Source organism: Nannobrachium achirus (assembly GCF_963921795.1).
Source record: "Nannobrachium achirus genome assembly, chromosome: 15".
In the NCBI taxonomy this organism is placed as follows: Eukaryota; Metazoa; Chordata; class Actinopteri; order Myctophiformes; family Myctophidae; genus Nannobrachium; species Nannobrachium achirus.
The window spans coordinates 29,924,298-29,942,898 of NC_137822.1; the positions used below are offsets into that span (position 1 = coordinate 29,924,298).

The following is an 18,601-nucleotide window of genomic DNA, read 5'->3' on the forward strand; positions in this document are numbered from 1 at the left end:
CAGACAAGGAGCACATTTCATGAACACATTTCATGACACACTCCCAAGCACACATGTAACAGTTGTAGATAGATACATGTTCACAAACACGACACACACACACACGCACACGCACACGCACACACACACACACACACACACACACACACACACACACACACGCGCACTCCATTTCCATAGTGTCTGTCTGCAGGGTAAGCACCGACTGTCACAGCTGAAATGAATACCTGACAGAGCAATGGAGCAAGTACACTGTGTAGTCAGCTTTCTCTCTGTCTCTCGGTGTGTGTGTGTGTGTGTGTGTGTGTGTGTGTGTGTGTGCGTATGTGTGTGGTGTCCTAGTGGGTGACATACAGCAAACACTGCCGAAGCCGATTGTGGTTTTAAGAGGATGAATGGACAGTGACACTGAAGAACAGCGTGAATAAATAACAAGTGCTCTCTGCTCAGTGGAATCTGTTGTCTGACATAACTCGCTTTTAAGCCATCCAGGATCCTGGTGAATCATGACCATAAAACATTTGATTCTGTGAATACAAATTATAATATAAATTTTTATGATATACTATATATTTAATAATAAATGTATTTTAATTAACACAGAATCAAAGGTTTAATGGTTATAATTCACCAGGCTCTGGATGGCTTGATTCTAGGCTTAAAACAATTGATATATAATTTTTGGAAATCTCTATAGGAAGAATGAATGGGGTCTGGAACAACAGAAAAAGAAAATAGCCTGCTATGCCCTATAATCTGCTTATTAAACTGCATGAATCTAGTTATAAGCACATAAAGCATGACTTACGTTTTCTTTATTTCTTTATTGTTTCCCTCTCTATTTCACTCAAATCTTTACCTCTGGGACAACATATTTTGACATGGGGGCCCGTGGCCAAATACATATGTTGCGGGTCCGTGACATGAAAAGGTTTGAGCACCACTGAGATACATATGTTTTTTTGTTAAACTGTTAAACTTTTAAGATATTTGTAGATTCGTTCCAGGTCTAATGGGTTAAGTAAAGTAAGGACATTCCAAAGACTATCCAACAGCATAAGGTGTGTGGCAAGGTTTAAGAGAAATCACGGATTATAAGGGCAAGCAGCCGTCGATCGAGAGTGCAGCTCATGCTGCGGCGAACCTCTGCATCTGAATGCATTCTGTGCACAGCCGTTCTTTCATCTAAAATGTCACTGAGAAAACCTTCAGTTCCTTACAGTGCACACCCTATTGATTCAGACGTTAAAGCCTACAGTTTTATTGAGAGAGTCATGCAATAGACAAAAACAAAAACAAATGAACTGAACTGATTCAGCCAAATCTACTCAAGTATTTGCGACAGAATGCGTGCATGTTTCATTAAATATGAGATTTTTAAACACCCAAAAGAGAAATTAGACGTTTGCCTGCATGGACACAAACTAGTAAAATTCGCAGATCTACAAGCTTACAACACGTCACTTTTATTAATGATATTTGAAATAATAATTAAAAACTGAATGTAGACACCAAAAATGTAGGGACCCATAAAAATGTGTCTGCGACAAATGGGTCCCACTGTTTAGGAACCACTTGTGTACAGGAATTACTTAGAGGGATATGACCTATAAGCTCATTTCATGGTTCATTTTCCAATTCAGGTGGACTGCGTGAAACTAGAAAGATGCACTCAGTGGAGCACTTATTGTGCTGTGCTCCAATGGGGGGATATAGCACTTTTATGACTACGACATATACAGTTCAACTTTTCCCACATTTGGTGGAAATGGCCATTGGAGTATTGTACTTATTTGTAAGAGATTAGCTCAAGATCCACGGATACACAAAGGGGCGAAAACATACTGTAACCTCCATCTCCAGCAATTCCGGCCTGGGATAGATAATTAAGCTATTAATATCCTATCATGCTCAGTGGCATGAATAACTATGCTGATGCTGAACAGGCTTAGTTGTCATCAATGTTTGGATCAAGATGGCAAGATTAAAAGATCCAAGTTACTATGAAAGAGGGTGCATCTTTGGGACACTGATGGCAGGAGCTTCAGTCAGGCCAGTGTTTCAAATTATGGGATATGAGTAAATATGCGTAGAAAATGTGGTCAAAAGCGATGAAAAGTGATGCTTGTGCATTTGTGTGATGTGTAAAAGACTGTAAAACAAGCAACAAAATGTATAACAAATGTACCCAAACGGGTTCATTTGATTACAGTACATTTGTACTGTAAAACATTCTCCGAGTTACAAATGGATAAATTGACTGAGATTTTTACTTTTTACTCAAAATATTCTATTGGGTAGGTGTGTTCTGTTGCAATTAGTACAGTGCAACAATACATTTTAGCACTCAGGATTTTACCTTAGAGGCATAATGTACATGTATTTCTTTCTATTTTTCTTCTCTCCAATGTAGTTATGCCAATTGATTCCTCCCCACACTCATTTCTGTGTGTAGTCACTGCTGTTGTACCTGGCTTCCCTGCCCCAAACACTGGCCAATTGTGTTCAAACACACGGTGGATTCAAACCGCTAGGCTGGTACCACTGCGCCACCCGAGCACGAGCACTACATATACAGCAGCGTACATGTATTTCTGTATTATAAAATGGATAGAGCCTGCGATCATAGGTTCAGTCAGCATATACCCGAGGGGTCAATGCGGTTGCATTCAGTTCTGTTACAACACTACTACGCCAGTCTTGCGTCACAGGTGACGTGGCAGTCAGCTGATCATTGCCAACCTACTTAAAGCCTGTTCAGTTGTCTCTTCCTCCTGCCTTGCTGATTGGCAGCTGGCACTTGCTTGCCAAGTTGCCATGCCTCATGGTGTGAGGCTGTTTGCTGTGCCTAGCTGGCTGGGTGTTACTGGTTGTTCTGCTGCTTATTGTTGCTTAAATCATGTTCTTGGCTGCTAAGCTAAGAAGCCGTGACTTGGCCAGGTTGTATGGAAAAAATGTTGGGATTGTTTGATTCTGGTAATCGCTGCTGAATTCTAATTATTGCTTCAAGGTTCATGTTGTCATTGCTAATGTTGCTGGTGCCCAGTTGCCCATTCTGCAGTGCTACAGTCTAATGTGGCAGTCGTTTGTTGCTAAAGCTAATTTAAATGTGCTGTGGGCTTTGCTAACGTTGCTAAAGTTAAGCTCAGGAACAGTGGTTGATTGTGGTTGTTATTCTTGACAGGTTCAAGTCTCATAATAATGAGGATCTCATTCCCTCTGGGCTTTGGGAACTTAACCACATCATTGATTAGCTGTTCCAGCAGAAAAAGAGGGGGAACGTGTGTATATTGTGGGTTGTTGTTTATTTCTCACCTCAAGTTGTTCCATATTTTATTGAACTGTTTAGCCGTTAGCAAGTCAGGCCATTTGCTAAAGTTAGCTCAGAAACCATAGAATTCATCAGGATCAGTGGCCTGTTTGCTTGTCGTCTCCGCAGCCATGAGCATCGCTCATCCCATTCAGTCAGTGTCAGCCAGGAGCTCTCTGCTGCTGACGTAGAGAGTGTCAGCTTATAACTTGTGTAATGTTTAACGTGGGTTGTTAGCATCCAGCTAGCGTGAGTTCGCCTCCTAGTAACGTCATGCTGCGAGACATGTTGCGCACCCCTCTGCGCATACTGAGCTCTATGGGTAATGTAGTTCGCTATCTTTCAAGCTCTGCGTTGTTGTTTTTCAGTCTATGGTGTGTTAAGGTGTCTTCACGAAATGGCCTACTTCCAACAGCTCTAAACTGCCATCCTGTTGTAGTATGCTGGCATTAGTCGGCAAACTTGGCATTAAATAAAGCCAGGCGACAAACATTGATTGCATTCATACGGCGGCCGACGTCAGTGTTGCCATGTCTGCTCATTATAAGCGACTTGGTATTGTATTCCTTTGAGGTCTCTAGCTGTGGGTTTCTTGTTTGGGCGTGGTTCTGGAGGGTTGTAGCTTATTTGGCTTGCTTCAACATTTGTTTTATTTATATTTATTAGGAAATAGCTTATGTTATAGAGCTCAAGTGGCGAATCTTTGGGCTTGTTTTCATAGACTGGTCACTTGTTTCACTCACAGGATCTGGCAACGGGTCTACGGGAGATATTCGTTTTGCAGCTTGTTTTAAATGATTTCGTCTCTGTGGGCTGCTTATGTCTCACCTTGGGGTTACATGTTTAATGTATTGTGAAGCCCAAATGCAGTCAGGCACTGTCTGGCTGTCAGATCAGCGCTTATGTCCATGAGTGGCCGATGTTCTCAAGTTGCTAATAGACAGTCGTAGCTACGTCGTAGCTTCAGCTAAAGTGTCCTGTGGCTTCATAGATCATAGTAGTGCGTCTGCCGGTTACTGTAGAAGCTCCCGTGAAATGATTTACTAAAGCACATTAATCACTTCCCATTGAGAAGTCTTATAAAGGATGTCTGTCTGTGTTGGCTTCTGGGATAAAGGAACGCTGCAAGCTCATAGTGGTTTATGTGCGATCATTGTTTTCTTCCGCAATCGCAAGCTGTCTGACCTATGACGTCATCAGTTGAACTTGCTGGTGCTTTCTGGGAAACGTAGTCTCTGCTCTAAATGCACTCGGTAGCCCGCGGCTTGGGGCACTTTGTGGGGAGCTAATGCTAGCAGTCAGATTGTTGTTGGTAAAGGCAAAGCTGGCTTGGTTCATGCCAGATAGCTTCCATTTCGGTGCTTGATGTGATAGCTTCTCCGGTGTTGGCTAGTAGCCTACAGTATGTTTGTCTTGGGATAATCAAGTTAATAATCCTCTCAAGTGAGCTGGTATCAAACTCTGCCCGGCGCCTCAGTTCTTGGGTGAATTATTTCTATATTCACAATGTATAAATAACGAATTACTAAAATAAATGATTCTCAAAGTAATTTTAATAGATATTGGATACTTTTAATAAAAAAAAAAAAAGTTTAAATGGTAGGTTTAGATGCAATTGTTCATCAGGTATGCCATACTGCTAATGTTTTTAAGTGGTAGGTTATGATATCATGGTGCATCAGGTATGCATGGTGCATGAGGTTAAATGTTGGTCTTAAGATACCAACGGTGCATGTTAAGATGCCAATGGTGCATCAGGTATGCCAATGGGCATAAGGTTAAATGGTATCTAAGATGCCAATGGTGCATAAGGTTAAACGTTAAGATGCCAGGGTGCATCAGGTATGCTAATGTGCATAAGCTTAATACCCAATGAAATGATTATTTTGGGTATTTTATTTTGAAGTTGCATTTGAAAAGGAAGCCTGTGTGTTTCTGAACCAATCCGAGGAGACCAGCCCTTCAGGCGATGGGATTTAAAATCTGAGTAATGGGAGTAATGAGAGCAGCAATGGGAAACAACATCGACTGAGAACGGGTTCGCTTGGTTGCCATCATTTAGTGCTAATCATGGATATCACTCCGTCTTGGTCAGGAGTTGTCAGGATGAGTATGTTCAGTTACTGTTATGCTTAACATGAAAAGCCGGTGACAGTGGATGTCATGTACCGGTATGTGCGTCAAGCTACAGAAGTAAACTCCATTGCATGTTACATACAGAGAGGTGCTCCATTAATAGTCAAGATATAAAAGTCTGTCTTGTTGGCTGGGGATGTTGCTGTCTAAATGGGTCGGCTGACAGATCATCGATAGATGATTATGCGTAGAGCGTATTAGGAAGGAGTTATCTGGTGGTGATAGGATGATAGTTATATTTATTTTCATTAATCACTGTTCAGTTAAAGCATGGTTAGTACTCGTTGGTTCCAATCTCAGATCTATTCACTTCTAATCAATCTTAAATGTATTCTTTTATCCAAACTGTCAGCGGAACTGATATGTTATCTCAACTTATCAGAATTTATGAGTTCAAGTGTTGTTATTTAGCTTGAGTGGTACAAGCATTATTACTTAAATATATGGTGGTAGCTGGGGGAAATCTGTGTGCATCAGAGTTTACGTTCACTTAAGTCTTTATGCTCCTCTATTCTGGCATTAGAGGAACGGCTGTTGGTGTGGGCAACCAAAGTTATGTCTTAGCGATCCCAGATGGCGTCGCTGTGTTGGGGGAGAAGTTGGGATCGGCTTAGTATTAGAGGGGAGCTTCACCCCACATTGAAGACTCATAAGCTTGCATTCGTCACTGTGTCTCCAAGGAGCAGTGGGACGTCACTGTGTCTTCTTAGGAGCAGTGCCTGGCTTACATAGATTTCCACATAATGTTAGTATATCCTAGCAGGATCCAGAAATGCTAGCTGCATTTCGTCACTGTGTCTCCTAAGGAGCAGGGGGATATCTGCTAGGATGACACACGGCTTGTTGCGCCAGCTCACATAGATTTTTCCACATAATGTTAGTATGTCTTATCAGGATCCAGGATGCTAGCTTGCATTCGTCTCTGTGTCTCCATTAGGAGCAGTGGGATATCTGCTAAGACGTGCATGGCTGGTTGCGCCAGTTCACATAGATTTTTCCACATAATGTTAGTATGTCTTAGCTGGATCCAGGATGCTAGCTGCATTCGTCACTGCACCTCCAAGGAGGAGCAGTGGGATATCCGCGGAGATGTCACACGGCTGGTTGCGCCATCTCACATAGTTCTCCCACATAATGTTAGTATATCCTAGCAGGATCTAGAAATGCTAGCTGCATTTCGGCACTGTCTCCATGCGGAGCAGTGGGATATCAGCTAGGGTGCCAAACGGCGTGGTGTGCCTGGCTCACATAGATTTTACATAATGTTAGTATATCCTAGCAGGATCCAGAAATGCTAGCTGCACTTCGTCACTGTGTCTCCGTCAAGGAGCAGTGGGACATCTGCTAGGATGAATCGGTAGAGTAATTTCCCGTAGGGCGTTCTTGGTTCTGCGTGTTGGGGGTGTTTATATATATTTATATCTCCCTGCTACTAATGGTTATTGATGTTCTTCTGTGCTGCGCTGAGCAGGGAGAGCAGAGCCTGACGCCAAAATAAATGTGACATATACACACTTGCATTACTCATTCATAATAATAATAAACATTGTTTCAATCCTTATCGTGGGTTATCTGACTGAAATGGATAGAGCCTGCGATCATAGGTTCAGTCAGCATATACCCGAGGGGTCAATGCGGTTGCATTCAGTTCTGTTACAACACTACTACGCCAGTCTTGCGTCACAGGTGACGTGGCAGTCAGCTGATCATTGCCAACCTACTTAAAGCCTGTTCAGTTGTCTCTTCCTCCTGCCTTGCTGATTGGCAGCTGGCACTTGCTTGCCCCCACCGCCTCCCCAGCACCACCAGTAGGCTCTGCTGTTAATTCTGTTCCACATGGGGGGTGTTTATATATATTTATATCTCCCTGCTACTAATGGTTATTCTGTGCTGCGCTGAGCAGGGAGAGCAGAGCCTGACGCCAAAATAAATGTGACATATACACACTTGCATTACTCATTCATAATAATAATAAACATTGTTTCAATCCTTATCGTGGGTTATATGACTGAACCAACATTTACTATGAAAACCTGCAGCTCCAGTGCGTCAGTCAGTCACGCCTCATGTCACGCTCCATATGGCCAAGACAGAATACATTTGATTGCAAGTGTGACTTGCGTCACAGCAACCACAGTTGCGAATGAATTCCATCCTTGTCCCTTTTATGCCCATATATGGAGATCCCTGATGTCATCAATATTAAGCCTGTATCTGGGAATGCCAATATATGGACATATTGTGTCAGTCTCTGTTGTTTCAGAGGCGCTTCTCTCCCTTAGGGCGTCTTACTGGTGTATTACAATAACTGTTACAAGAATGAAACCATGTGTCATTAAGTTTTTCTACTATTTATTTTGTGGACAAACTGAGACAAACATAAAAAATAAATCCCGCATTTCAAATGAAACGCAATTCCTTCTTTTTTGTTTGCTTTGTAAACCAAAGGACAATCATAATTAATCACAATGACAATAACAATAATATAATACAAATCATGGCTATATAAAACATTATGGAGTTCTCTCGAAGTTCATGCTGGGGGGGGATTTATCGTCCAATAGGGACGAAGAAAGACATGGAATCACAACATAGCGTCACAATTCACGGGTGGGTTGAGGAGCAGAGGTGTGTGTGTGTGTGTGTGTGCGTGTGTCGTGTGTGTGCACGTGTGTGCACGCGTGTTTGTATGCACATGCACGCAGCACGCACAGGACTCTGAGTCATAAGTCTGCTTTTTACTACGGGGCTAACCAGTATGTACAGTATGTCACACTGAATTCCCAAATAAGATGTATTTATTCTGTATACAGAGACTATACTGTACATACGGTTGACCATGCCACAGAGAAGTGGCCATTAACATGACAGGGAAGCAGGGACGGACACATTACACACTCAGCGAGTGGGTTTTTCACATTTATCATCACATTTCCACATGAAGTGAACATGAGAATGGCACAGTGCAGTCACAACAAAGCCGATTCCACCTCCGCTGAAGTCAGCGACTCTCCCTGTAGTTTTTTCCTCTGAAGGGGGAACGGGAAGGGGATAGCGGGGGTCTTCCCCCCGAAACACTTAAACTGATACCAAAACATATCCAGGTTTTACAGCAGGCAAACAGGTCCGAACGGATCATAATAATCCTACAGATATAACAAAAACATCTTTACAAAATACGACCTGACGCGGTCAGTTTATGTACAGGAAATAATAATACAAAGAAGTTATTTTTTTTCTTCCCCTTTTCTTCTGTACAAATGACAAACATCACAGAACAACAACATCGATATTGTTTCTATATTATTAATTATTTTTCAGACTGGGTTCAGGGGCAAGATGGTGGTGATCGAACAGGCAAAGTCACCTGACCGGATGTGATGTAAAACAGTGTGTGTCAGCTGACAGGAAGTGTGTAGATGTAACACCGTCGGGATAAGCTACGGCACTCGCTCATACAAAATGTACAAAACACCATCCTCCAACTACAGCGTACCTCAGGAGGAAAAATATCTTCAATCCAACGCTAATTGGAATTATCAAAAAAAAAGAAAAAAATATTGTGCTCAAGTTACCCATGCATCGGTACATTTCTCTTCCCCTCCGTTTTCTCTCTTTTGTTTTCAGTCCATGTGTGTTGGGCAAGTTAAATCAAGCATACCATGACTACTTTGAAATGATTAGACACGGGTAGTATTTTATTCCCAAGGTCCGTAAGATACAGTAGATACATCGGGAGAGTGTGTTTTTGTTGGGTGTCTTGTGGAACCACGCGGGACACGTTCCTCGTCATTGTGTCTGGAAGTGCTGAGGAGACGCGAACGTGACCCGGTGCTGCCCCCTTAGTCATGTGACCTCCGTCATGGACGCTGAGTGGTTCTGGATGAGGAAGGGGGCGGAGCAATGGAAAAGAGAGGGAGAAAAAGTAGAGGGAGAACGAGAAAGAGAGAAAAATGAAGGGGATCGTAGGGAGGAAAAAAAGGAATGAAAATAGGACGAAAAGGTAGACCTTTGTCATCTAATGCTTTATCATGATATGTCTGTGCGAATGTGTGTCGAGTGTGTGTGTGTGTGTGTGTGTGTGTGTGTGTGTGTGTGTGTGTGTGTGTGTGTGTGTGTGTGTGTGTGTGTGTGCGCTTGTGTGAGCATAAACTGTTGCTTGCCTGTCTGTCTTTTCGAATATGCAATTGTATGAAACAGACTAATTTAGAGAGACAGAAAGTAAAGAAGGTTAGAAGTAACAGTATAGTCGCTTGCCTGTCTGTATGTTTTTTAAATATAATTATTTCTGTGTGTGGAAAGGAGTTAAAGGCAGAAAGAAAGTAAGAAAGCAAGCAAAGAAAGTAAGAAAGAAAGAAAGAAAGAAAGGAGAAAGAAATAGAGAATAGAGAGAGAGAGAAAGAGAGAGAGAGAGAGAGAGAGAACAAATTGGGAACCAAGGGATGGACATTTGATCTTTTAATCATCAGACATCATATTGTACAATGGTTTAAAAAACGAGAATCTTTCAAATATCAGGGTTTGTCTGCATGCTTGCACAGTATGTGCATGTCCCCTCAAGAGTAGACCAATCACATGCATGACATCAGGAAACCAATCCACCTCTGTGCATAAACGAGCACAGCATAATCAGGAAATACCAAACGATGAAATCAAGTTGGTTTGTAGTTCATAATTTATGCAGTGAATCTGAGGGAGACCAATATTGTTCTTTTTAAACAGTGTTGCCCTGTAGATGGAGTACTGTCTTGATAAAGACTTATATTTCCATTTGAAAATATATATATTTGATAAAGACCCCTCTGTGACCTGTAAATTACATTGGATAGTACTTTGTATCCAATCTCTCTCTATGGAGGGTCAGGTAATAATAGATATAAAAAGCTAGATAGCTCATCCGCCGCTGCAGTTCATTGGCACGACCTGTAAAAAAGTATTGGCGGAAGTGCGGAAGTGTGGAAAGCACGCTGCCACTCAAAGTGAATACTGGCCGATCACAGAAGTTCTGGATTATGGTGACACTATTTATAGATTTGCTGCTCCATCACTCTTAAAGAGCCTAGACACTGTCTACCACTCTGCCTTAAGGTGGATTACTGGTGATTCTTTTGGTACCCACCACTGTGCACTCTATGAGAATGCAGGCTTATACTCTCTGACCGAGAGGCTGGACAAACACTGGTACTTGTTTTTACTTAAAGGTATTTCAGGTATGCTCCCCACATATATCTGTTCCATGCTAGAACCAAGTGAAAGCACTTATCACACAACCGTTCCAGTGATCTCTAGCACACACAGTACTGGGCGAGGCAGCTTTTTCCATCAGTGGACCAACATCCTGGAACTTACTTGCAAAATCTTTAAAACTGTCCTCCCTGCCATCTCTTGGCAAGTTCAAAGGACTGATCCTTACCACTTTCAATCATGATTGCACATGTTTCACTTGATTTATTAGCTCTGTTCTTTTGTAAATTACTCTGTTTAATTCATAATGTTTTAATGTTGTGTTTTTATTGTTTTGTATTGTAACCTCGGCTACATTGAACATGAGGGCTTGCACTCAACTGTACTTCGAGTATAAATAAAGGTAATGATGACTTCAATTCAATTCAAAAGAGCTTTATTGGCATGAGGAAACCAACGTTTACATTGCCAAAGCAAGTGCCTCTGGGAAAGAGGGATGTACCGCCTCTGATTGGCCTTAGAAATTGCCAATACTTCTTTACAGACGCCCCAGAGCCAGTAGAGGTGTCTACCTTTCTATGTCAATGCAGGTAATGGACAGGTACAGTATGAGCGATTTGGGTTTAGGTTCAGATAGCAGGGTTCAAAGTTATGGGCAACAGTTTGGGGGTTTACCTGTGCACTGAGGGTCTCCAGAGGGCTCTCTACGCGAGGGAACGTCATCAGGGGCAGACCGCGGTACTCCTCAGTCTTCTGTTTAGCCGCCGTACTGTGGACACCTTTAAAGTTGTTCACCACACATATGCCCTGGAGAGGAAGATAGGAAAAGATAAGAAACACTTTGAGCAAAATAATAGGGGAATATAAAAGTATGATGTATGCCCAGGACATGAAGGATGACCGTGAATAGAAAATGCCACTGCTAAGAGAACGTTAATGTTAAACTCCAACATTAAGGGACGGCTAATACCAGCCTGTAACATGAACGGAACCCTAATAGAACATCAATAAAACATTGTTGGAAATTTGACAGAGCACCGTGAAATGCCTAGAATATCAATGGAAAGTGAAACAGAAACCTGGAGAGGTTAACAGGGCAGGAAATGTGCAATGAAAGATGACAATGGAGGTGCCAATGCCTCCTTCAGCCCCAGTGCATCCTTCACCTCCACGCACTGAATCGATTTTCACTTGGGGTCCAACCACTGGCTCAGGCGGATACACCTGTCCTTGGTTGGATAAACTCGAGCAACGACGAATGCCTTGGCAATCATTTATCACACACCCATAGCCTTATTTGTTCACAAAGACAACAAGAAAACAGTGTACTGTATATGTGTGTGATCATCCCTTTGAATTGCATCAGTGATTGCAACGGTAGTCCCACTGGGATTCTGTGAACTGTCGAAGGTTTATATTTTCTGTTCGGTTTCGGTTCGTTGCACTCGGATAAACTCCAGTGTCTGGCGGCCGAGTTTCATCCATGTTTTATATTCTGATTTGTCAGCTGCCAAATCTTGCCTTTGGGTTATGGCAGCCGACTAATCGGCACAAGTTAAAGGTCTGATAACTTTTAGCCCCAGGGCTGCTGTGACATTTGACCAATCAATGCAAGCTAAAGTGTGTGTGCTGAACTGTCACCATGACTGCGGCCTTTTATGCCGAAGAAACTCACCACGTCAAACGTAACAACAACAACACCTGGGATAAACATGTATACTGCGGATGGTTTTGTAGAAATCGTGGCTCAGGAGACACTGGAGATTATCCAGGTGCAAAGGAATCAAAACCTTTGATGGTTCACAGAATGGCTGTGTACCAGTGTTGATTTCGTTGACTAAAACTATGACGAAGAATGTTTGTCGACTACCTTTTTTCACTGATGAAAACTAAATAGTCAACTGTCAACAGTCAACAAACAAAAACTAGACTAAAATGGGAGGAGAGATCCAGTAGAACTAAAAGACAAGTCATTTTATGTTTGGTATGCGCTCGGGTGCTGCGTTCTGAAAATAACAGATCTACAAGCTCACAGCGTGTCGCAGCGCGACGCAGCACGGCACCCTGTGAGCTTGTAGATCTGCTATCATCAGCATGCAACCAAGTGTACAATCAGCCACTACACCAAGGCTTGCCAAAATACATTTTTGTCAACAAAATCAAGTGTAGATTTAGTCGACTAAAATCGTATGATATTTAGTCGTTATTTAGTCGTCTAAAACTAGACTAAAACTAGATATGCAAGCTCACAATGTGTCTCATCACGACGCATAGATCTGCTATTTTCAAATGGCTGAAATGTATATAGAGCTGAAGTGGTTAATGTAAGTTGTACTTGAGTAAATGTAGTTAGTTACAGTACTTTACACCACAGATTGACAGTGATGTGGATTTATCGATTCTGTTGGAGCCAAAACACCCTTTCCGTTTATTTTGCTTCATTTTAATTGAAATGAATGGTGTGGCCTTGGTAGCGACAATGACGCCACATCAATGAGCCAGTGAATGGTTACTACGGTTACCATTTCATACCTGGCAGTGGGGTGATTGTGTGCAGGTGTGCAATAAGGCAGGGGTCTTCAACGTTTTCAGACCAAGGACCCCTTAGTTGAGCGAGAGATTAAGCAAGGACCCCCACAACCTTTTCATAGATTCCAGATAGTTTCATCATTTGACAGCACAATCATCCGTTTATTTTGGATTCATGTCAATTTGAGTTTTCAGATATTTAACCACTTGAACCATCAAAAATTAATAAACTTGACTAGACTTTCACTCTGTACTTAGTCTGCTCTTTTTCCCCTCTACACCAAACCTCTTTGCCGAAAATAGCCGATCTACAAGCTCACAACGCCTCGCAGCGCGAGGCGTTGTGAGCTTGTAGATCTGCTATTTTTGGCTAAAGTTCTCCGAATATGGATGCTAGGGTTCAAGTGGTTAATATAAAAAAGGAGGAAAAAAAGTTTCTATCACACAAAGACTTGGAGGACCCCCTGTAGTAACTCTGAGGACCCCCTAGGGGTCCCGGACCCCCTGTTGAAGACCCCTGCAATAAGGGAAGGCCACGCAGCTTTCCATGTCAAGCCGTGTGTGGCTGGCGGCGTTCAGCGCTAATTTATATCAAGTGCGTCAACGTTTATGGCTTTATGTTCAATAAATGGATTGACACAGCCAAAGAGACACATCATCCTCTGGTCATTGAATTAATCAAGCACGCGTCAATATCAAAAGTCAACCCATTTGCCCCTCGCTGTATAGTCTACACAGGTACAGCCTTTACAGATTCAATTAACGTTTTGATCAAAGGCAATTTTCTCATCTTCATGGATAAATAAGGTTATGTGTATGTGATGCCCGGGCCAGCATCACGACTGACTGACGAATAATCGGCTGATGATTTGTTTGCACAGAATGGGTCTTGGGCTTATTTTATATTCACTATTCCCTTATAATGAGAGAGTCAAGAAATAAGTAGACCTGCCAATCCGCAATGTCACAGAGATATATACAGTTCCAGTGAGTATGAGAGGCCCCACGCCTCCCTCCTTACCCGGGGTTATTTTGGGGGAGAATACGGTTAGATTCTCTGGGTTCAGGTCATTTATTACCTCTCTATAAAGTGCAACTGGGTGTGAAACCTCAATCAAACATTGCATAAATCCCCCCCAAAGTCAGTCTAATTAACAGTCAATGGAGCAGCTCTGCGGTGCTACATCTTGATGACACTGTACCTGGCAGCAGTGGTGGAAAGTAGCTAAGTACGTTTACTTAAGTACTGTACTAACTGAGTTATTTGCGCTTTACTTGAGTCATTCCAATACTTTTACTTCTACTCCACTACATCTTGGATCCAAGTAGACCTGTCGTACTTTTACTCCACTACATTTATTTGGATACTTTAGTTACTAGTTACTTTGCAGATATAAATTATAATATTATGAAAAAATACATTAACCACTTTAGCCCCGTTTTATACCTACCGGTAGGTTATTTGAAAAATATCTACAAGCTCACAATGCGTCGACGCGTTGTGAGCTTGTAGATCTGCTATTTTCAAACATTTTGTACTTTTACTTTGGGTACTTTAAGTACATTTTGATGCCAATACCTTTGTACTTTTACTCAAGTACATTTTTAATTCCGAACTTTTACTTGTAAGCGGAGTACTTCTACATTGCAGTATTGATACTTTTACATAAGTACAACATTTGAGTACTTTTTCCACCACTTCCTCAGTGAACTGCTGCACCGATGCTTTTTATTATTTATAATTCCACAACACAAGTTTGTTATTAATTGGGAATTGCATTATTGTTTCTGTCCAGTCAGAATGTACTTTTCATTATCGGGAACACGCGGAGTGCTGATTTTGAAAATTCAATAAAACATTTTATGGCATTTGTATCGAATCATTTGGATAGGACAGCAGTTTGACCGAGGAGAGTGAGGACAGCGGGAGAGGAGGGGATGCCATGCAACAGGGATTGAACCGGAGGAGTTGCAGTAGATACATTATTTTGTCACTGTCGGGCAGAAACCTTGTATCTCCAAGTTTCAAATGTGTACGTCTTTTGGTAAAGCAAAGCCCTGCTTCATCATACAAGACCGTCGCACAAAACTAGTGAAAACAGCCGATCTACAAGCACACAACGCCTCGCATTGCGAGGCGTTGTGTGCTTGTAGATCGGCTGTTTTCACTAGTTTTAGATGATTATACAAAACAAACGGTTTTGGACATACAAGGTTTCCACCCGACAACGACAATATATTTCATCAGCATTCTTATGGTTGTTGCAACTAAAGTGTGACTTATACCCGGTACACGGCATTGCTGCACACCCAAAATAGCAGATCTATAAGCTCACAGTGTGTCACGCTGCTGAGATGCATTGTGAGCTTGTACAGCTACTATTTTTCTGCTTGTGGAGCCGCTATTTTCAGTATAGCCCTCGGCTATTTTTGGTGAACGACTCCTGCACACAGCCAAGTATAAACCAGCCTTAAAGGCAAGCCCCCATATGCTTACAGTAACTAAGATTACAATTGTAAAGGTCTTCAAAGCCCAGAGGGAAATCTTTTTTTTTGCGATAAAACAGATTGCTGCTTTCAATTGACCAGGATTAACCACACCTACGGAAGTTATCAACTCCAATCTCAATGGAGCTGAGAACATTACAAACACAATTCACCCTTTGTTAGCCTTCTGGTTGGTCCCTGACTGACCAACCAGCAGGCTCTTTCTGCCTTGTCCCGCCTTGGTTCCGCCTATTTTATGTTGAAAACATGATGAGTCACTATACTGCCACTGAGCAGCTCCATTTTACTGAAACCAAGTTAGAAATTAGAATTGAACACAGAATAACAATATGAAGCAACTGAATTAAAATGCCAGTGGATGGAGTGTCCCACCAAATGTCCCACCAAGACACAGCAACCAATGGGTGTGAAGAGGGACGGGACAATGGGCGGGACTTGACAAAGGGTGAATTGGTCAGACGGCTCTGCAAGAAGCCAGAGGCACCGCTGGGTCCAAGTCCAGGAACTTGTTGGTTGACTTGGCTCCACATTTGCCATCATTATCGTGGAACTGCCAAAGTGTCAGACAGTAAACATGGCTCTGTCAAACGGCTGGTGGATCAGAGACTTCTTGATAGATGGAAAGCAAATATTGAAATGCTGTGCCTGACAATCTAACTGTCCAACTTGTCTCTTATAGGTACATCACAGGGGTGGCCCATCAGCACGCACGCCACGCACACACACACAGTAATCTGCAATTTGGCGCACCCCCTTGTGGTAACTCTGAGGACCCCCTAGTGGTCCCGGAACCCCTGTTGAAGACCTTTGCTCTAGACCAGTGGTTCTCAACATGTGGGTCGGGACCCCCAGGGCTAAATGTTAACATTGTTTTCACTCCTACAACTCTACGTGCTTGTGCAGGGTGGGGGGTCCCCAGTTCAAATATTATTATTTTGGGGGTCGCGGCCTGAAAAGGTTGAGAACCACTGCTCTAGACCATCTGGTGACATGTGCGAGGATGTCGTGTTGTGTATTTTCAGACTAGACTTGAGAGGCACATTAACGCGTCTCTCAAAATAATATATGTGTCACGCTCAAAGAGAATTCTGCACCATGTTTAGGGGCTCTGTAAGAATGCAACTCAACGATCAGGAAATGCATAGTTGAGAGAACGCAGACCTTTGTAATCACTGTAATCCATCACCATTTGTTGCAGCTAATGTCTTAGCTAAACCGGCATTGTTGTGAAGCTGTTTTTATTAACAGGAGGAATGTTGAAAGAAATCGATATTTATAGCAGGGGTCTTCAACAGGGGGTCCGAGACCCCTCAGAGTTACTGCAGGGGGTCCTCCAATTCATTGTGTGATGGGACATTTTCACTTGAACCCTAGCATCCCTATTCTGGGTGGAACATGCCTCGCAACACAAGGCGTTGATAGCTTGTAGATCTGCTATTTTCTAAATAGACCTTTTTAGCTCACAATGCATCTCAGCAGCGTGACACACTGTGAGCTTATAGATCTGCTATTTTGGGTGTGCAGCAATGCCGTGTACCGGGTATAAGTCACACTTTAGTTTTTTATCGAGCGCTGATCATTTCCGGTTACCGTCGTCATCTGCCGTAGCCGTACAAAGCTTAAATAGCCTAACATATAGGGGGAGGAGGGGGGTCCCTGCTTCATCTGTCTCAGCTAAGAGGTCCTTGGGCTGAAAAAGTTAAAGACCCCTGATTTATAGGCTATTTGACTATAAGCAGACTGTATAGGAAAGCCCCTCCTTGACCACACACAATTTCACTGTTGCAGATACAGATTTTCTGGCTGGAATCACTTCCACATACGGAACCTCCACACCTTCACCCAAATACAGTGGAGGTAAAATGGACGTTAACATTCGAACCCCCATTCAGGCGTCCATAAATCTCAAACGGGAAATGGGAAAAGAACATGGCCTGCTTTTTCCTAGTTGATCTAATCGCAGCATTTTCCTATTTTTGTTCTAATCAGCAGAGGGCCCTTTCTGAAGCAGCGAGGAAGTTCCCAACATCTCCAAATTAATGCAAGCCTTATACTGTAGTACAAATGTCCCTCATGCCCTGCAGTCTTGTACTGCTCCATCGCCTCCAGATTTGAGGGAAAATTTCAAAGTATTATGTGCACTGCTAAGCGGGTGATTGGCTATCAGCTGTGCTTCATCTGGGGAACTGCATGACACCAAGGCAGAGGGAAAGAAGTACAGGAAGGCATGATTAACACTAATACTGCCAACTGTCAAACATCCACCAGTAATAAGAACACTCTTTACAGGATGACTTGAGTCCATTAAGACCAAATCCACCTCCTCAATCCACTCAAGAGCCGTTCCCCAAAAGCTACGATTCCACCAAACCAAGCCGTCAATTACTCACACTGAGGTTGCACAAGGGTTTTAGACTGCTAGGCCAGAATGTCTGCCATGATTACAGTTCTCCTGGGCACATGATAAAAGAAAACTGCCATTTCCATTTTCAATACATGAATGACAAGTGCATTTAATGACAGACCAACAGCAGCATAATTTTACACTGAGAACGATTTGAAAATAAATAAATTGTGTGAAAAATGTAATCATGAGGTTTCGGGATCCACAGGGGAATGTGTGGATCTTGGACTTCATATGACCTCACTTATCTAGGACGTCAGTCTATGATGCAAGACTCGAAATTTGGGCTAGATTTCTTTCAGAGACCATTTCTTCCTTTGCAAATTTTAAATTAAATATTTAAAAAATGACAAAACATGGCCAAATAGGATGGAGGAACTTTCTTTGGTCCACTGGCAGTGTACAAAGTTTGGCGCTGGTCTGTCTAGCCGCTCTAGCGGTTTGCGAGATTATCTCCAGAGCCTCCTAGCCTCCTGCAGAACAACACCATCAAAATTAAGTTTGCGTTGCACAAGTGTATGAATGACATT

The 18,601-nt window shown here is 42.5% G+C and overlaps 1 protein-coding gene across 1 annotated transcript in view; it reads right to left on the minus strand.

Annotated features, from left to right (window-relative positions):
- Positions 1-9,292: 9,292 nt before the first annotated feature.
- The window catches only part of plppr1 (phospholipid phosphatase related 1), a gene marked incomplete at both ends in the record, with an annotated part of 70,263 nt that continues 60,954 nt past the window's right edge, over positions 9,293-18,601 (minus strand). The window contains 2 exon segments of the mRNA XM_080743024.1: positions 9,293-9,325; positions 11,306-11,437. Of these exon segments, the coding sequence (XP_080599150.1) occupies positions 9,293-9,325; positions 11,306-11,437 (165 nt within the window).